This window comes from Rhipicephalus microplus, chromosome 3 (assembly GCF_043290135.1).
Source record: "Rhipicephalus microplus isolate Deutch F79 chromosome 3, USDA_Rmic, whole genome shotgun sequence".
In the NCBI taxonomy this organism is placed as follows: Eukaryota; Metazoa; Arthropoda; class Arachnida; order Ixodida; family Ixodidae; genus Rhipicephalus; species Rhipicephalus microplus.
Window position 1 is genome coordinate 48,852,772 of NC_134702.1, and position 17,123 is coordinate 48,869,894.

Consider the following 17,123-nt stretch of genomic DNA (forward strand, 5'->3'; position numbering starts at 1 on the left):
TTGCCCCTTTGACTAAACTATTAAGCAGTGCCAACGACATCTCATCATGGTCTTTCGAATGTGATCACGCATTTACCACTCTTCACCGTCTCCTAACATCACCGCCTATATTGCGCCACTATGATCCCACGGCTGCAACTGAAATCCATACAAACGCCAGCGGTGTCGGTCTCGGTGCAGTTCTCACTCAACGCAAGCCTGGATCCCCTGAGTATGTCGTCGCCTACGCCAGCAGAACGCTCAACAAGGCTGAGGTAAACTACAGTGTTACCGAAAAAGAGTGCTTAGCCATACTTTGGGCGATTGTAAAATTTCGCCCATACTTATATGGCCGCACCTTTGCTGTAGTTACAGACCATCATGCCTTATGTTGGTTGTCGTCGCTGAAGGATCCATCAGGTCGTCTTGCTCGTTGGGCTCCGCGACTTCAAGAGTATGATATCCGCGTCGTGTACCGTTCCGGCTGCCAACATACCGATGCTGATGCGCTCTCACGATCACCACTGTCCGCTGAGGTTGCCTCTATATCTTCTATAGAACACGCGCTGTCCGCTCTTGACATCGACACAATGACCTCTGCACAGCGCGACGATCCATGGATAACTTCGCTTCTGGACGTCTTATCTGGGGTACCGACACTTCCCACCACTCGAGCAATGCGACGCCAGGCTTCACACTTCACCATTCGAGGAGGCCTCTTGTACCGGCGCAATTACTCACCAGACGGCAGGAAGTGGCTGCTCATTATTCCCCGAAAGCTGCGCTCTACAATCTGTGCATCATTTCACTCCGACCCGCAATGCGCTCACGCCGGTGTCTTCAAGACCTACGAGCGTTTAAGGAAGCGGTACTATATACTGGCGTGGTATGTTTACTTTTGTTCGACAATTTATTCGCGGCTGCCACGAGTGTCAGTGACGAAAACAGCCACCGAATGCAGGAGCAGCTCCACTACAGCCGCTTGCGTGCCCTGACCGCCCATACGATCGCGTCGGAATCGACCTTTATGGACCACTGCCATTGACCACAGCAGGTAACCGGTGGGCTATCGTTGCTTTAGATCACCTCACACGGTACGCTGAAACCGCTGCTCTTCCTACGGCGACCGCTCAGGACGTCGCATCTTCCATCCTCTATCGGTTTGTGTTGCGTCACGGCCCTCCTCGCGAGCTCCTCAGTGACCGGGGCCGTGTATTTCTATCCGACGTAATCCAAGACCTTCTCTGTCAGTGCCATATTGTACACCGGATGAGTATTGCTTACCACCCTCAGACGAATGGCCTGACTGAGCGGTTTAATCGGACCCTGGGTGACATGCTCGCGACGCATGTGGCATCTGACCAAACGAACTGGGACCTGGTTCTTCCGTTTGCGACCTACGCGTACAACACCGCTACCCAAGTCACCACCGGCTTTTCCCCATTCTACCTTTTATACGGACGTCCACCATCGCACACAGTTGACACTTTGCTGCCATACGCACCAGATGTATCTGAGCACACGACCGTGTCTGAAGCCGCCCATCACGCCGAAGAATGCCGCCAACTAGCGAAGCAGTTTACTACGGCTGACCAGCAACGCCAGAAAAAGGCCCGCGATGACGACCCCCCTCCTGTCGCAGAGTTCTCCCCTGGAAACCTTGTATGTCTGTATGTACCACCCTGTGCACCTTTGTCTGCTAAGCTACTTTCAAATTACCGTGGTCCATACCACGTGGTAGAGCGCACATCGCCCGTCAATTACGCCATTGAACCGCTTACGCCACTCGGTTACCATCGTCGGCGTGGACACGATATTGTTCATGTGGACCGCTTGAAGCCGTACTTCGACCCGCTCGTTCCCACCTGTTAGATCGCCAGGATGGCTTCATCTTTCTCGACGGGGGCAATTATAATGAAGGAATGATGACAACAAAAGGGAACAACAAGCATCATCGCAAGGCACCACGAGATCGGCGCTCGAGCTCCTCCATCTTCCTCGTCCTGTCGCTATCTCTAATTTTCCACCTGCTCGTTTGGTTCGCCCAATAAACCTCTTTACGCAATGTTAAATCACGTGAGAGCGGGCGTGGGACCATAACGTCTTCTCCATAAATATGCTGGATGATAGGAAGTAGCTCAGTGTCTGCCTGTTGAAGTTCAGCCATCCACGCCACATCGACGATGCCAAAAAACGGTAAATCTTATTCAGTGTCGGATGACGTCAAGGAAATAGGAGCACGAGAAGGGCGGTCAGCACCTGTATGCTTATGTTCTGATCGGTAGACCACAATTATGTCGCACTCTATAAGGCGGAGGCTCCAGCGGGCAAGGCGGCCTGATGTATCCCGTAGATTGGCAAGCTAACAGAGCGAATGGTGGTCACTGACCACTAGAAATGGCCGGCCATATAGGTACGGTCGAAACTTGCTAATGGCCCAAATGAGTGCTAGGCACTCTTTTTCGGTGGTAGAGTTGTTAGCCTCTGCTTTTGTGAGACTGCGCCTGGCGTGAGCGATCACACGCACTGCACCGTCCCGCCATTGAACTAGTATGGCTCCGATTCCAACTTTGCTGGCGTCCGTGTGAATCTCAGTGTACGCCTTGTCGTCAAAATGTGCCAGCACTGGAGCTGTCTGTAGTCGATTGCGTAGCTCTACAAAGGCTTGTTGTTGTTTTTCCGTCCATACGAAAGGCAAATCTGGCCGTGTCAGTCTTGTAAGAGGTTCCGCAATTTTCAAAAATCCTTCAACAAAACGGCGGTAGTACGCACAGAGTCCGAGGAATCGCTGAACAGCCTTCTTGTCTTCAGGACGAGGGAAATCGAAAACGGCAGCCAACTTCTCCGGATCTGGTCGAACAGCCCTTGATCTCACCACGTGGCCAAGAAACCTGAGTTCCTGATAGCCAAAGTAGCACTTCTCAGGCTTGATAGTACGTTTTGCTCTCCGTATTGCAGTGAGGAGACTTTTAGCTTTGAAAGATGTTCGTTAAACGTGCTTAAAAACACAACGACATCATGCAAGTATACAAGACACGTCTTCCACTTTAGTCCAGTGAGTACAATGTCCATCATGCGTTGGAATGTGGCGGGAGCAGAACAGAGAGCGAAAGGCAGCACTTTAAAATCGTAGAGCACGTCAGAAGTGACAAACGCGGTTTTCTCACGGTCGCGCTTGTCAACTTCAATTTGCCAGTACCCTGACCTAGAATTTAATGATGTAAAGAAATGGGCATGGCGTAGACGGTCTAAGGCGTCATCAATCCGTGGCAGGGCATAAACGTCACGTATTGTGACTATGTTAAGCCGTCGGTAGTCGACGCAAAAGCGTAGTGTGTTGTCTTTTTTCTTTACTAGGACAACAGGTGACGCCCATGGACTTGTCGAGGGTTGAATGACATCATCATCAAGCATTTCTTCAACTTGACACTCTTTCCTTCGGAGACACATGGTATGCACGTTGGCGAAGGGGCCGCGCCGACTCCTCGGTAACAATGCGGTGTTTTGTAACGGTAGTACGTCGAACTTTCAATGCTGTCGAGAAGCAGTTCAAGAGTTCCGTCACAAGGTTTAGCAGCCGCTCTTTTCGTGAATCTGGCAACTCTGGATTAACATAAATGCGGCTGCCCTGGTCAGCACAAGCTTTTGCATCCGGTGAAATTGTATCTAATGTGCCGACATCGGAAAAGTCGGCCATTTCACTGAGAAAAGCAACAGTGGTGCCTCTAGAGGCGTGCTGAAACTCATTGCTAAAGTTGGTCAGCAGAACTCTAGAGCGTTTATTTTCTAACCGAACAAGACCTCGGGCTATGCAGATGTTTTGTTTGAGCAGCAGCAGGATATTTGCCTCTGCAATACCTTCAGAGTCATTGAATTCATCGAAAACGTCGCAGGTTACCAAGGTGAACACCCTACGCTTCGGCGGTAACGTAACGTCATCGTCTACAAACCTCAAAGCATTGACGTAACTGTCATGAGGGTTGCGTGCTAGAGCAGGTGCCGCAGAAAACGCCACCTGCAACTCTTGCAAGTCAATCATGGCTCCATTACTAAGCAGAAAGTCCAGTCCGAGAATTAGATTCGTCGAGCTAGTCAGCAGTATTACAAAATCTCCGAGATAAGTAAATCCGTGAACACTGACTCGCGCTGTGAATGGTCCCACCGGAGTGAGAAGATGGCCTCCTGCCGTACGTATCTGAGACCCAGTCCACTAGGTAGAAACCTTACCTGCAGGCATGACCCATGTTCATAACGGAAGTGTTTGCTCCAGTGTCGATTAGCGCCATTACTTCATCGTCGTCCACGGTAACATCAAATCTTTGATGTTACCACTCCTCGTACCACGTTTTACTGCGTCTGTACATCTTTTTGCTGCCATCGCTGTCGTCGTAGTGGAGGAGCTTCCGTGGAGTCAGCCTGAGCGGCCTCACCTCTGGAGGTCGCTGAACTCAGTTTTCCCGACTTGCAGGACTAGGTGAACGGCGTCTCGAAGCGCCGCGTGAATAGGCTGGGCTCGGTGATCTGTAGCGAGCAGGCAACGACGAGTGGGGCTCGTGCAAGTAATGTTCGATATTGCGACGATTAGAGATGAAGCTCTCTATTTCCAGTGGTCGCTCGCCAGGTCGTGGACGAGGGGCATTAGGCGAAAATCCACAGAGACCCACACGGCGGTATGGACATGTTCGGTAGATGTGTCCGGCTTCCCCGCAGTGGAAACGAAGGGGCCTGTGGTCAGGTGTACGCCAGATGTCACTCTTCCTCGGTCGTGCTTCGGCGATCAACGGTGGGCTGTGAGCACGGAAACCTACCTCCATTTGCTGTGCGCGTCCCTCATTGGGGTAAAACACGCTGAGTGAATTGCACGATGCAGGACGTCGCACTGTTTCCACGTAGCTCATTTCGATGCAGTACCACTGTTGTGGCACCTCGGACTGTTGGAACGACTTGCTGTATATAGCTCGGCGCGTGCCATCTCCTCAACAGAGAGATGCTGTACAGGTGAAGCAGTCATCTGCACCTTTTGTAGCACCTCCTTCACCTGCATCTTTTGTAGCTCTCGCAACACGCTGATGCCATCGCCGAGAGTGACAGTAGTGACCTCACCTGTATGTACACCACAGTTATACTGCCTGGCACGCTGTTGAAGGGCCCTCTCCATGGCAGTGGCTTCCTCGTGGAATTCCGCAAGTGTCGCAGGCGGGTCTCGAATTAGGCCGGCAAAAATCTCTTCTTTAACACCACGCATTAAGTGGCGAACTTCCTTGGATTTGGTCATAAAGGGCTCCGCACGCCTGGAAAGCCGATGCATGTCCACTATGTAGGTCGTCACCCTTTCGTTAGGGCCTTGAAACCTTGCCTCCATAGCACGCTTCACTGTCTCTTTCCCATCTTCTCGGGCAAAAGCCTTGAGGAACTACCGGTGAAACTCATCCCATGACGTAAGCGTTGCTTCGTGGTTCTCACACCAGGTTTTCGCGCAGTCCTCGAGAAAGCAGAACGCTCTGGGGTCCAATCGTTGATGACGGCGACCCGGTCGAAATACTCGAGCCAGCCGTCGGTATCTTCGAAAGCAGCTTCGTGAAATGTCTTCGGCGTCTTGGGCTGGTTGGCAATCAGGTGCGCTGGTGTTGACACGGTGACGTTAGCGGGTGTTTAGTTTATAGTCATCTGACTTTCAGGCAGCAAACCGTGCTGTGGCTCGAGTCCCTGGAGACGACGGCTGGAACATACGTGCACAGGGGCAAGCTCGACTGAGCTACTCGATGGGCTTGCGTCAGGGGTGCTCTCTAGGGATCTTATTATCTACCATACCCCGCACCTCCTTCAGAAAGTGTAACAAAGACACAAGGACGCAGGCACAAAACAGGGCGTTTACTTACGGTACAAAAGGCCAAATGCACGAACACCTGAGCCCGCGCCCACAGAACTACTTCGTTATCCTCCTCAGAGGCTGGCCACTATAGTTGCCAGCCTACCTTGCGTCAATATGTCGCTGCACAGTAAAAATTTAAGTACATCTATAAGGACAAGTCTCATTTTAGTGTTATACCGATTCCTATGACAGTGGGACCAGTCATGTTTTCCGTATAATATTTTAGATAAGCAAAACGGGAGTATTTATGAAGTTCAAGTATTGCTGGTCACTTACTCCATCTGCTCCGTGACGTTTCCTAGGAAGGGCGTCTTGTTAGCTGGCCATATTCGGATGCCTAGAACTATGAAGCCACCCTGGGGTGCAGCGGGATTGGGGTGAGTCGCGTTCACCTTTTTCTGCCAGGCTTTCAGCACCTGCACACGTGCGACCCCCCCACCAAGGTACAGCCCAAATTATTTTCCGATCTTCTGGAAATTCAGCAAGGTAGTTTGCTAGGCAATTTATAACTACGTTGCAAGCGTTCGATGTAGTCAAAAAGCAAGTATTTAGAGAAATAAAAGCACAGTAAAACCTTCGCCTTGCAACTGGTGTGTAGAAAAAAGCTATTTTGCAGCAAATTACTAATTTATGTCATTAGAAAGTGTATACTTTCGCTGTTTATACCTAAACCTCAGTGGTTTCGGAGTTTAAATTTCTAGAAATTTGGATGGTGTTTTCGGAGGGACCTTTTTTAAGGGAGTTTATCGTTTATACACCTTTTCACAGAAAGGAAAAAAACATTGCCGTGATGGGATGTGCGCGGGAGTACAAAGGCTAAGGGCGCAGCGTTGTCAGTGCATTTTCGAGGGGACGCGCCAATTTGCACAGCCCAAGGAGGGCTATGGCGGCGCCCAGGGAGGCGTTTATGAAAAGGTTAATAGGCGTCTCACGTATATCTCCCATACTCCAAAATCATAAGATGCTGAAATTTCTTATTAATACGTTATTACAACAAAATGAGTTCCTTCTATTTTTTATGACTTTCTGTTAACTTACCGTGATATTAAGGCTGTTGGTGCGCGCTGCTGCAAGCTAGATAAATAAAATTAGTAAGAAGCCCCTTTTTTAACATTCCGGAAACCTCAAATAAAGAACTACGCATACTGTTCGCCACAATATCCTTACCATGAACTTGCCTCCTAAACAACGCTGTCTATTTATTTTTATTTTTGCTTGTTTCTCAAAGGAAATGGTTGTTGAATGTTCCTTTATAATGTTATGCAAGCACGTTTCTTTTTTGCGTGGGGGATATTCTTGTGTGATATATTATGTGCTCATTTGATATGTTTTCATCTACGCTAAAAAATCACTCGCAGAAACCCCATCTATCAACCATTGGCTGATTTGAACATGGCGCGCTCGGTCGTTACACAAATCGCCGCGGGAGGCCATGACTTGTCCACACGTACACGCGTGATCACACTGAAAAAGCCAAGCATTTAAAGAGAAAAAAAGTGAAGATCACGAGGCGCGAATGACGTATTTTCTTTGCCTTTGCCATCCCTCCTTGCTTAGCTTCCAGCGCTTTCGTCGGGACGAGAGAAGAGAGAATGTAATTTGCAGTTTTGTAACTCCTCTCACACTGGACAGATTCCTAAAATTTTTACGGTGTTCAATTAATAAGGCAACGAGCTCTTCCAGTGAATTCATTCCATGGTTACTTGCAAAAGTGTTTCAGGACCCCTTTAATCACATACACAGTAGAGCACAAACACTCGAATACAAAACACCTAAGTTTGTTTGTATCACGACCTTAAAGCTTGTTGTAATAGACGCAGGCCTACAATACGACTTTGCTGCCGCTTGTGCGGGTGCTATCCTTTCGACTGACGACTGTCAAGTTTGAAAATATCATTACAACGTGAAAAGTGTCTTTTTAAAATTGGTGCTCATCCCATAAATCCTAATAGCCGAAAATTTTACCGGTGAGTGCTTATTGGATTCACCCAAAACACGGAGTCGTAATAATATTACCACATGTGTGTGTAGAATGTGTGTCTATTAAACTTCAATCGGCGAGCTTTTTTCATATGCGCTGGCGTCGACAACTGCGACATCTTCCACACCGTTATTAAACTTACAATTTTTCCAAATCCGCAATCACGTGACAAGCGTGATGTTTTAACACGATATCGTTAAGTAGCTCGTTTTGAAGGCATACCAATGTCGGCGTCGGCATCACTGATTGTGAGCGGAAAGTCAAGGCAGTAATACATATATTACAGAAATGTTCGGTTCGAGTCAGAGTTTAACCCATGCATTCTGCGTGGCAAGCAGATGTTCTACCACAAATCCACGCCATCGTTCAAGCAGTCCCAAAAGAAAGAAAAATACTGTAAGAATTTCATGTGGTGGGAGAGTTTCTCCTTAACGCATACAACATTGCGTGAAAGAACCGTATAATTGTGTCGAATGTCAAAACAAGCGAAATGCGCAGAAAGTGTGTGTTTCAAAGGGGCACTCATTAAAAAGCACTCGGATATTTAATTATTATGAGCGAAAGCATCACAAAAGTGGGCCACTGCTTAGGTTCACGTGCGGCTTTAAGCACACTTAGTGGGAACCAAAGCCAAAGCCGGGCTAGCAATCAAGGAGGCGGTGGCAAAGGGCGCATTACGGTAATGCGTAGCGGAGCTCAAGGTGCCACCATGGGTTTTTTTTTTTTTTTGTCACGTGATCAAGGCGAACTAGCCCAGTATACAATAGGACAGCCCCATGAACTAAACCCGTATTCGATAGGAAGCCTTACGAAACAATGAACTGACTGTGAAGTCAAGCATTTATAAACGTCATCCCTACATTGAGATGACAATTCGTAAACAGGGGTTGTCCCGGTAGCCGACGTTTCGGCAAGCGCACTTTTCTTCAAGGTTTGTCGATATCTCAGCTACATCTCAACCCCGTTTACATGTTTCTTGGAATTGATACTGAAATTTCATACCAAGCTTCCATCTTTCTTTGACTCCTGCCTCTCTTCTGAATTCCTTACCTTCAGTAAATCGAACACCGCCCGAACTTCCGTCTGGATTTCAAGATGCTCCCAGGGCTTAACTTCCAAGTCAAGGACGGCATGATGGAACACGTTCCGGTTCCAATACTCCAGAAGCTTTGCCTCGCCTTGAGGGTCCTTGACGTGAGCAATAACTTCGGCGTTCTTCCTGCATGTGTTAACAATAGGTGGAATTTGCCCGATTTCGGCATCATTCAGGTCTTTCATATCGAATGAAAGTAATGCCTTATACTATCGCAAATCACGATTCATAAACGTCGTACACTGACCACGGTCGTAACATGGCATTAGCGTTTAAGCAATAATATTTATCTTTCTTTTTTGCGTGTACCCGTGCCTTTCTATAAACGTACCAGATTGATTGATTGATTTGTGGGGTTTAACGTCCCAAAACCACCATATATGATTATGAGAGACGCCGAAGTGGAGGGCTCCGGAAATTTCGACCACCTGGGGTTCTTTAACGTGCACCAAAATCTGAGCACACGGGCCTACAACATTTCCGCTCCATCGGAAATGCAGCCGCCACAGCCGGGATTTGACCCCGCGACCTGCGGGTCAGCAGCCGAGTACCTTAGCCACTAGACCACCGTGGCGGGGCAACGTACCAGATTCACTACAATGAGCACTTGCGCACTGCTATCGCGCTGTTCTCAAGCGTACAATCGGTTAACAAGGTCACCTGCAGTGTCACTGTGTGCACGGGGAATTCGCAGACTGTTTTGATGTTGGAATTCACGTGGGATGATGGCCCAAATTGATGACGCTGGCCAAGCATCACCGACACGGTCAATAACTAATAATAACGCCGCAGCCTACCCGGTATTATCAATTGCATGCTTGCAGTGCGCAACAGCTTTGTCGCGTGGCTTTTCTTTTTCATGCTTTGTGTTTATTTTTTATTGTGAACTTAGAAAAACCAACTACGCCAAACGCATCACACCAAAAGCAATTAGATAGGTGGTTTCGGAAGATGCTCTACAACTCCGCCATGATACTATACGGGTATTAAGTCAATAGTAAGCCAGTTTATAACCCATAAGTAATGAGTCAGCTTATGGAAAGTGAAATTACGCTGAGCAAAAATAGGCTGGGGAGAATAGTGTGAGTTGCGGTCGATCCACTTCCGAAAAGTCTTCGAGCGAGTGAGTGAGTGAGTTAATGAGTGAGCGAGAGAGATAATGAGTGAGTGAGTGAGTGAGCAAGCGAGCGAGAGATAGCGAGTGAGTGAGGAAGGGAGTGAGCAAATGAGTGCGTGAGTGAGTGCATTAGCGAGCGAGCGAGAGATAGTGAGTGAGTGAGCCCGTGAGTGAGTGTGAGTGAGTGAATGAGTGAGCGAGCGAGAGACAGTGAGTGCGTGAGTGAGCGAGAGATAGTGAGTGACTGAGTGGACTGTGTTAGTGAGTGAGCGAGCGAGCGATAGTGAGTGAGTGAGGAAGGGAGAGAGCAATTGAGTACGTGAGTGAGTGCATTGGCGAGCGAGCGAGAGATAAAGAGGGAGTGCGTGAGTGAGTGAGTGAGTGAGTGGAGGAGGGAGTGAGCGAATGAGTGCGTGAGAGAGTGGGCTAGCCAGTGAGCAAGAGATAGTGAGTGAGTGTGCGTGAGTGGGTGAGTAAGTGAGCGAGCGAGAAATAGTGTGTGAGTGAGCGAGCGAGATATATTGAGTGAGTGAGTGAGTGAGTGAGTAGACTGTGTGAGTTTGTGAGTGAGCAAGCGAGCGATAGTGCGTCAGTTGACTGTGTAAGTGAGTGAGCGAGAGGTAATGAGTGAGTGAGTGAGTGTGAGGGATAGTTAGTGCCTGAGCGAGCGAGAAATAGTGAGGGAGTGAACAAGTGAGTCAGTGAGTGAGCGAACAATAGTGAGTGCATGAGTGAGTGCGTGAGCAAGTGAGGGATAGTGCGTGAGTGAGTGAGTGAGTGAGTGAGTGAGCGAGAGATAGTGAGTGAGTGGACTTTGTGAGTGAGTGAGCGAACGAGAAATAGTGAGTTAGTGAGTGTGAGTGAGTGATAGTGGGTACGTGAGTGAGAGAGTGAGTAAGTGAGGCAGTGAGAGAGCGTAACACAGTTCTGTATACACAGACAAATCGAGAAAAAAACATCAACTTGCCGGTGCGGAAAGCTGATGGCGAACTTGGTGCTTATACCAGGTCGCGTGGGCATGGCGAGCATCTTCTGCAGGACCGCGTGGCTGTCGTCCATCAGACTGTCGTGGTCACGAACGTACATTGGTATGAACACGTAGTCGCAAGCTTTATTCGTGTTGATTGCGTCGTAGTTCTGCGGAAATGTGCCGAACGTGCACCACACCAAGTTTCTCGGCATGGGCCCCGGACCCAGCGTCGCTGTGGAAAATCAAGGTTCGTACCATTAATATTTCTTGGTACGAAGTCCCGAGCGGCCAGAATTAACGGGCTTTGAGGTATCCAACACTCAACGTGATACTCATTCACACCTTCGACTTGCACCGAACCGGCGACCATTTTCGACTGGTGACCAAAAGAGGGATTCGAGGCTACTGATGTTTACACCTCAATTTCACATGACTCGCACATGTCGCATTGCATTTCCCCTTAAAATGAGGTCAGTGCACGCGATTCGTTTAGGGGTTTGTCACTGCAGTCCCGCGCCTGAAAAACTGAATGACAAGGTATTGAGCCAAAGTTTTCGCTTTGCCTCCAATGCAGCCATTTGCTGTTATTTGCGACTAGTCGCTTCAAGATGAACTTCATCACGCTAACTGTGCTTGTTTCAGCTCCTAATTAGCCTCTAAAGAGTTTTATTGAGAGATTGTGAAAGTGTGAAGAGAAAAACTTGATCCCCAAAGTAATCCCATGCTGAGAAGGATGCGCGAATGAAATATTAGTTTCAAAGTTTTATAGAGATAATTATGTGGGAGCGAGGCTCTCAATGGCCTAGTCATGGGCGTTCAGCGTCCGGGAGCTGTGAATTAAGCGCGGGCAGCTGAAATACTTCGAGTAACTGCCCGAAAAAAAAGCACGTTCTGCAGACATTTAGTTGTGATTATGCACGATTCAATAGGAAAGCTCTGTCGTTAACAATATTGGCAAATAGTTTGGCCACATCAGATATTCGTTTACCACAGCGAGGAGTAATGATCGTTATATCCCGAACTAACACTTTGCCTTCGGATTCGATTGTGGCTCATTGAAGCCGTTCATTGGCTACAAGTTGAACACAATAGTGCACGAACACAAAGAAACGTGAGCTTACTTGAAGAAGTGGATGTGCTGGATGTACTACTACTGGTGGTCGTTGTAGTTGTGGTGGTCGTAGTAGTAGTTGTACTGGTGGTTGTAGTGGTGGTTGTAGTGGTGGTTGTAGTGGTGGTTGTAGTGGTGGTTGTTGTGGTGGTTGTTGTAGTGGTTGTTGTGGTGGTAGTTGTGGTGGTAGTTGTAGTGGTTGTTGAAGTGGTGGTTGTAGTGGTTGTTGAAGTGGTTGTTGAAGTGGTGGTTGTTGTGGTTGTTGAAGTGGTGGTTGTAGTGGTTGTTGTAGTGGTGGTTGTAGTGGTTGTTGTGGTGGTGGTGGTTGTTGTGGTGGTAGTTGTAGTGGTGGTTGCAGTGGTTGTTGAAGTGATGGTTGTAGTGGTTGTTGTAGTGGTGGTGGTTGTTGTGGTGGTAGTTGTAGTGGTTGTTGTGGTAGTTGTAGTAGTGGTTACAGGCAGCAAGGTGACGGTCGGACGAGGCCCTAGAAAAAAAAATATGTTACCAACACATCATGTTATAACAAGAAACTTTGCAAACAAATTTCTAAAAGTACGCAAGAGACTTTCAATATTAAAGTTCCCATGCGTGTTCTCGTTCTTTAAAGCTATAGTAAAAAAAAAGAGACGTGGCGAAGTTTTTACGCTAATTTCTGGGACCACGCAAGCAAACATGCAAACCAGTGGAGTTGGAATTCGTAATTCCATTTCTAAATGAAACAAAAAAATACTTTCAACGCGCATGAATTTATGGCACTGCCAAAGCTGCCTATCTAACTAAATTCAAAGTATTTCCAAAAACAAGCTTCATTTTTCCCAGACGTATATCATACTTTCGCTGTTGAAAACTTCCATCGTTTTGCTTAATTTGTACCAAACAGACTGCTAACTAAACATGTGCAAGTACCTTAAAAAGTAATGATCTTGTCTTGCTATCACGGTGACAGCTTTTCCTGCAACCATCACGCACGAGGTATGATAAAAATAAAGGCATTACTATTATTATGAGTGAAAAAACCAGACAAACACTACCAGTCTGAACTCCGAATGCAATTATTCAGCGCTTGTCTGGTAAAACTGGAGCAGCATAGGAGTAACGCATATGAGTTGGTTCACACGGTTTCGAGGCTACGGTGTCGCTGCGATCGTGCGTTGCGGATCGCAGCAGGGCAAACGATATTCTAAAACTCATATGGCGCCCGCTACGCCCACAACGCCCGCAGCGCTTGCAAACGGCATTCTGAAACTCCCTAATATGTCTAATCTTTCGGCTCGCTTATCTGCGATGAAACTTACACGAAACCCACCCCGCCGCTGGTGTCCTTGTGTTTCCAACAAACGATTACTCGAGTAAATGCTACACCTAGTTTCGCTTAAAACCGTTCTTCCAGCAGCCACGTCGACGCCCGTTTCGTCGGGGTAAACGTAAGGTCCCAGATGAAACTTGTTTCATCTAGGGACCTTAGGTCAAAGCCGTGCGCACCACTGCTGCTTCACATTTTATCGGGGTTCCCTTCGGAGAGACGGTCCATAATTTTATTCGTTAAATTCAGCACGTACTCCGTAACAAAACCCCGATTAAAGAGATTTCCCCATTCCCGGCTATATTAAGAACGCTGTGATTACAAGCTTTTAGGCAGATGCAATTCCCTTACTTGAAAGAACGATGAACACGGCGTAGCAGAGGAGAAGCAGCAAGAGCAGCAGTAGCAGTAAGATGATCGCACAAATGCATTTCTCATTCCTGCGGCTGTTAGGTAACCTCATTACAAACATCGTCCTCATAATGGTCGTTAATACACTTAGTTAATATACGTATCTTATTAATAGCGGACCCAAAACTTACCTCACGAAGTGAGTAGTTCAAATATTTTACTCAGTGAACTAGACTATTTCTGCATATATCGTTAACTTTGTGTTTGAGTTTATTTAACCACGTCAAAAACACAAAAAACTGTATACGTGGTTTGGTGCGAAAAGAAGAAAAAAGCCGCGAGTCACAGCTTTACTGGCCCCTTCGACCAGAAAAAATCTAAGTTACGAAATTACAAAATATTACAAGCATCAAGAAGCGACAACCCAAAAATAAGATCCAGAAGGCTATCTTGATACAAGAGAACGGCCTGTAAATGGCCCAAAGACCGAGGTAGCGGCATCTAGTTGCCGTTTAACACAGCGAAAATGACTCTGCATATATGTGATGCTGATGGAAGCAGCTTGTCAGGAGTGAGCTAATTAGTTGATGTTAATGAGAGAGTTAGAAATGAAGATGAATCAGTGAAACTGAGTGAAAGTACACTGTGAAGTGAAATTTGGTTAGTGAAAGTGACATTAGTGGCAATGAGCGAACGCTGGACGTTGGTTTAAAGTGCACTCCAAAATATCCACGCCGATTAGCGTTCGCCTTTACACTAAAGCACAAGCGACATAGTGTTTTAATACTGTGTAAAATATGAGAGGAGAGGCTTTAAATGCAAATATTGATGCTATGAAAAATACCATGCAGTGACACGACAACGGGTCCTCGTTCGTAATAAACACTACGAGCAATGCTTTACAATTTTACGTTCAAAAACGAAGGAAGAATGATAGCTCGCGTAAACGTTGCACGCAACTAGATGCCGCTACCTCGGTCTTTGGGCCAGGTAGCGGTCTTTGGGCGTGCACTAATTTCTATATTTGCTGCCATAAGTAATGTTGGTATGCATCTGAAGATGCCTTCTTCCACAGTAAAGTGAACATCGCAGGTGTTCTATTACTCATGATGCAACAAGCCCTAAAAATACACACACTCAGAGAGGACACAGACAAGCGCTTACTAGCGACTGAAAATTTTATTTCGAAGCGAACACTCTTCTATTACTATTCTAGTGATTCTATTACTATTCTAATTATTCTAATTCCTGCCATAGTTAATGTTCGCACGCATTTGAAGATGCATTTTTTCACAGTAAATGAAACACCGCAGATGTTCTATTACTATTTTAATTAATCTAATTACTGCTATAATTAATGTTCGTGCGTATCTTAAGATGCTTCTTCCACAGTAAAGAGAACACCTTGGCTGTTCTATTACTATTCTACTGATTCTATTACTATTTATTTATTTATTTATTTATTTATTCATACTGTTAATTTCTATATTGATTGTAATCAATAATGTTCATACGCATCTGAAGAGTCCATCTTCCACATTAAAGGGAACACCGCAAGTAGCACGAAGATATCTCCACTGGGTATTTTTTTCGATAGTAGGGGACACATTTCATGAAACACTCTGTATACGGTAACCAGCGCGCTTCTGACATGCTTGTTGCAATTAGAAAAGCGGAAACGCGCATGGTGTGGTGAGTGAACACCTATTTATTTGACGCAGTAGCTTCTACAGCGTGTGGCCTCTGTCCAATCTCAAACAAGTTTCTGTGTGCATGAATAACTTCGAAGTCCCGCATTAGATAGTATCGCAATCGTCGCTGAATTCTGCCGTCACCCCTCGAGTGTGGTCACTCAAGGATTGCAAGCCAGCTAACGCCGTGCAGTGTATATTGTTTTAGACAGGTGGACAATGCAGGCGATTTTCCGCCGTCACTGTGACGTTCAGTAAAAAAAAAAATCCCAAACGATGGCACAGCCTAGTGCCGTGTGTTCCATGAGCGAGTGAATGCATACGAGGCCTGTCTGTGATCGCTGCTAAGTCGGAGATAAAACACGCCGGCCGTCTCCTACGCGCGAGAGGCGCGTTGAAATAGGCGAATGTGTTGCGTTCCGCCTCCAGCAGCAACTGCAGTACTTTGACCTGCCGGGCATGGTTTCCACTGGTTACAGGAATCATCTGAGGACTAATTTTTTTGCACAGAGCGAGCTGTCAACGTGCGTTTATGGTAAAGTGATAGACGGCACGAAACTCGCTTCACTCACAGCACCTGCCTCCGTTTCTGCACGCCAGCACTTCATGCAAGTTATGACAGGTTGCACGCCAAAGGAGGGATTTGCATCAGTTTCTTGATATCGCATTCACAGCTTCACTCTGGCAGTGAAACTAAGTTCTGCCTGTTTAGCGCATTATTTTTATGCGACCACTGCGCGTTTCATTTTCCATTTTTATTTTCTCTCACGCTCTTCTCGATCAAGAGACAACCAATTTACGTGGCTTTGACAGACGTGAGTGGTTATGTATGAGTAAGGCCAAGTAATGTGGTGCGTTGCATGTTTCAAAAGATCAAAATCATAGATCATTGATTATTATTATTATTATTATTATTATTATTATTATTATTATTATTATTATTATTATTATTATTATTATTATTATTATTATTATTATTATTATTATTATTATTATAGTAGCAGTAGTAGTAGTAGTAGTAGTAGTAGTAGTAGTAAAAAAAAAAAAGATCGGGAAGATAATGAGGAGCCAGGTAGATACGGTTTGAGGTTCATTTGAACTTTGCGGTATACGTACGATGGTGTAGCGGGTGCGGGCGAAGGTGGCCTGCCTGTAGCGTAGGACGTCATCGGGCTGCAAAGTAATGTCATACCTGCCATTCAGGCATGCGCCGTGACAATGAAACTATAGTGTGTTTCTCATTCATACAGAATCGCATAGACAGAGTGAGTGAATTTCGTAACTATTCCAAAAGCTGAATATAAGTAAAAACTTTCTGATCACGTGATAAAGAAGTTTAATTCGGTAAGTACTTTCCTGTGCATCTTGTTTGCAGCAGTAATGCTGCTCACAACCTCCCCCCCCCCTTTTTTTTTTGTAGTACCTGTTTCGGGGACAAACCCTGCTGGAAATGCAACTTTTTTTTTTCCAGCGAAAGCTGTTATGAAATCACTTTTCGGGTCACGTACAGTCCTGGTTGTCCGCCGCCGCCACCGCGAATGTCCGTAACCACATCGTGTGAAAATGGAAAAAAAGAAGCCTGGCACCAATGACACAGTAGGGCTTGAACCCGGGTCCACTCTGTGCCAGCCCAGTATTTCACCACTGAGCTACAC

The 17,123-nt window shown here is 46.6% G+C and overlaps 2 protein-coding genes across 5 annotated transcripts in view; both read right to left on the reverse strand.

Annotated features, from left to right (window-relative positions):
- LOC142802792 (uncharacterized) overlaps positions 1 to 11,382 on the reverse strand; it is a 48,500-nt gene extending 37,118 nt beyond the window's left edge. Inside the window, exons 1-4 of the mRNA XM_075887836.1 lie at positions 11,355 to 11,382; positions 11,010 to 11,244; positions 8,883 to 9,051; positions 6,128 to 6,267 (exon numbers count right to left, since the gene is read on the reverse strand). Of these exons, the coding sequence (XP_075743951.1) occupies positions 6,128 to 6,267; positions 8,883 to 9,051; positions 11,010 to 11,244; positions 11,355 to 11,382 (572 nt within the window). The remainder of the gene's footprint in view (positions 1 to 6,127; positions 6,268 to 8,882; positions 9,052 to 11,009; positions 11,245 to 11,354) is intronic.
- Positions 11,015 to 17,123, reverse strand: part of LOC119161499 (uncharacterized) — a 16,971-nt gene continuing 10,862 nt past the window's right edge. For 2 of the 4 annotated variants that reach the window (XM_075889443.1, XM_075889444.1), the window contains 4 exons: positions 16,585 to 16,641; positions 13,778 to 13,872; positions 12,134 to 12,607; positions 11,015 to 11,244 (listed from right to left, as the gene is read on the reverse strand). In XM_075889443.1, coding sequence (XP_075745558.1) covers positions 12,163 to 12,607; positions 13,778 to 13,857 — 525 coding nt within the window. In that variant the 5' untranslated portion in view covers positions 13,858 to 13,872; positions 16,585 to 16,641 and the 3' untranslated portion in view covers positions 11,015 to 11,244; positions 12,134 to 12,162. The remainder of the gene's footprint in view (positions 11,245 to 12,133; positions 12,608 to 13,777; positions 13,873 to 16,584; positions 16,642 to 17,123) is intronic. The other 2 variants (XM_075889445.1, XM_075889446.1) reach the window with 1 other exon arrangement.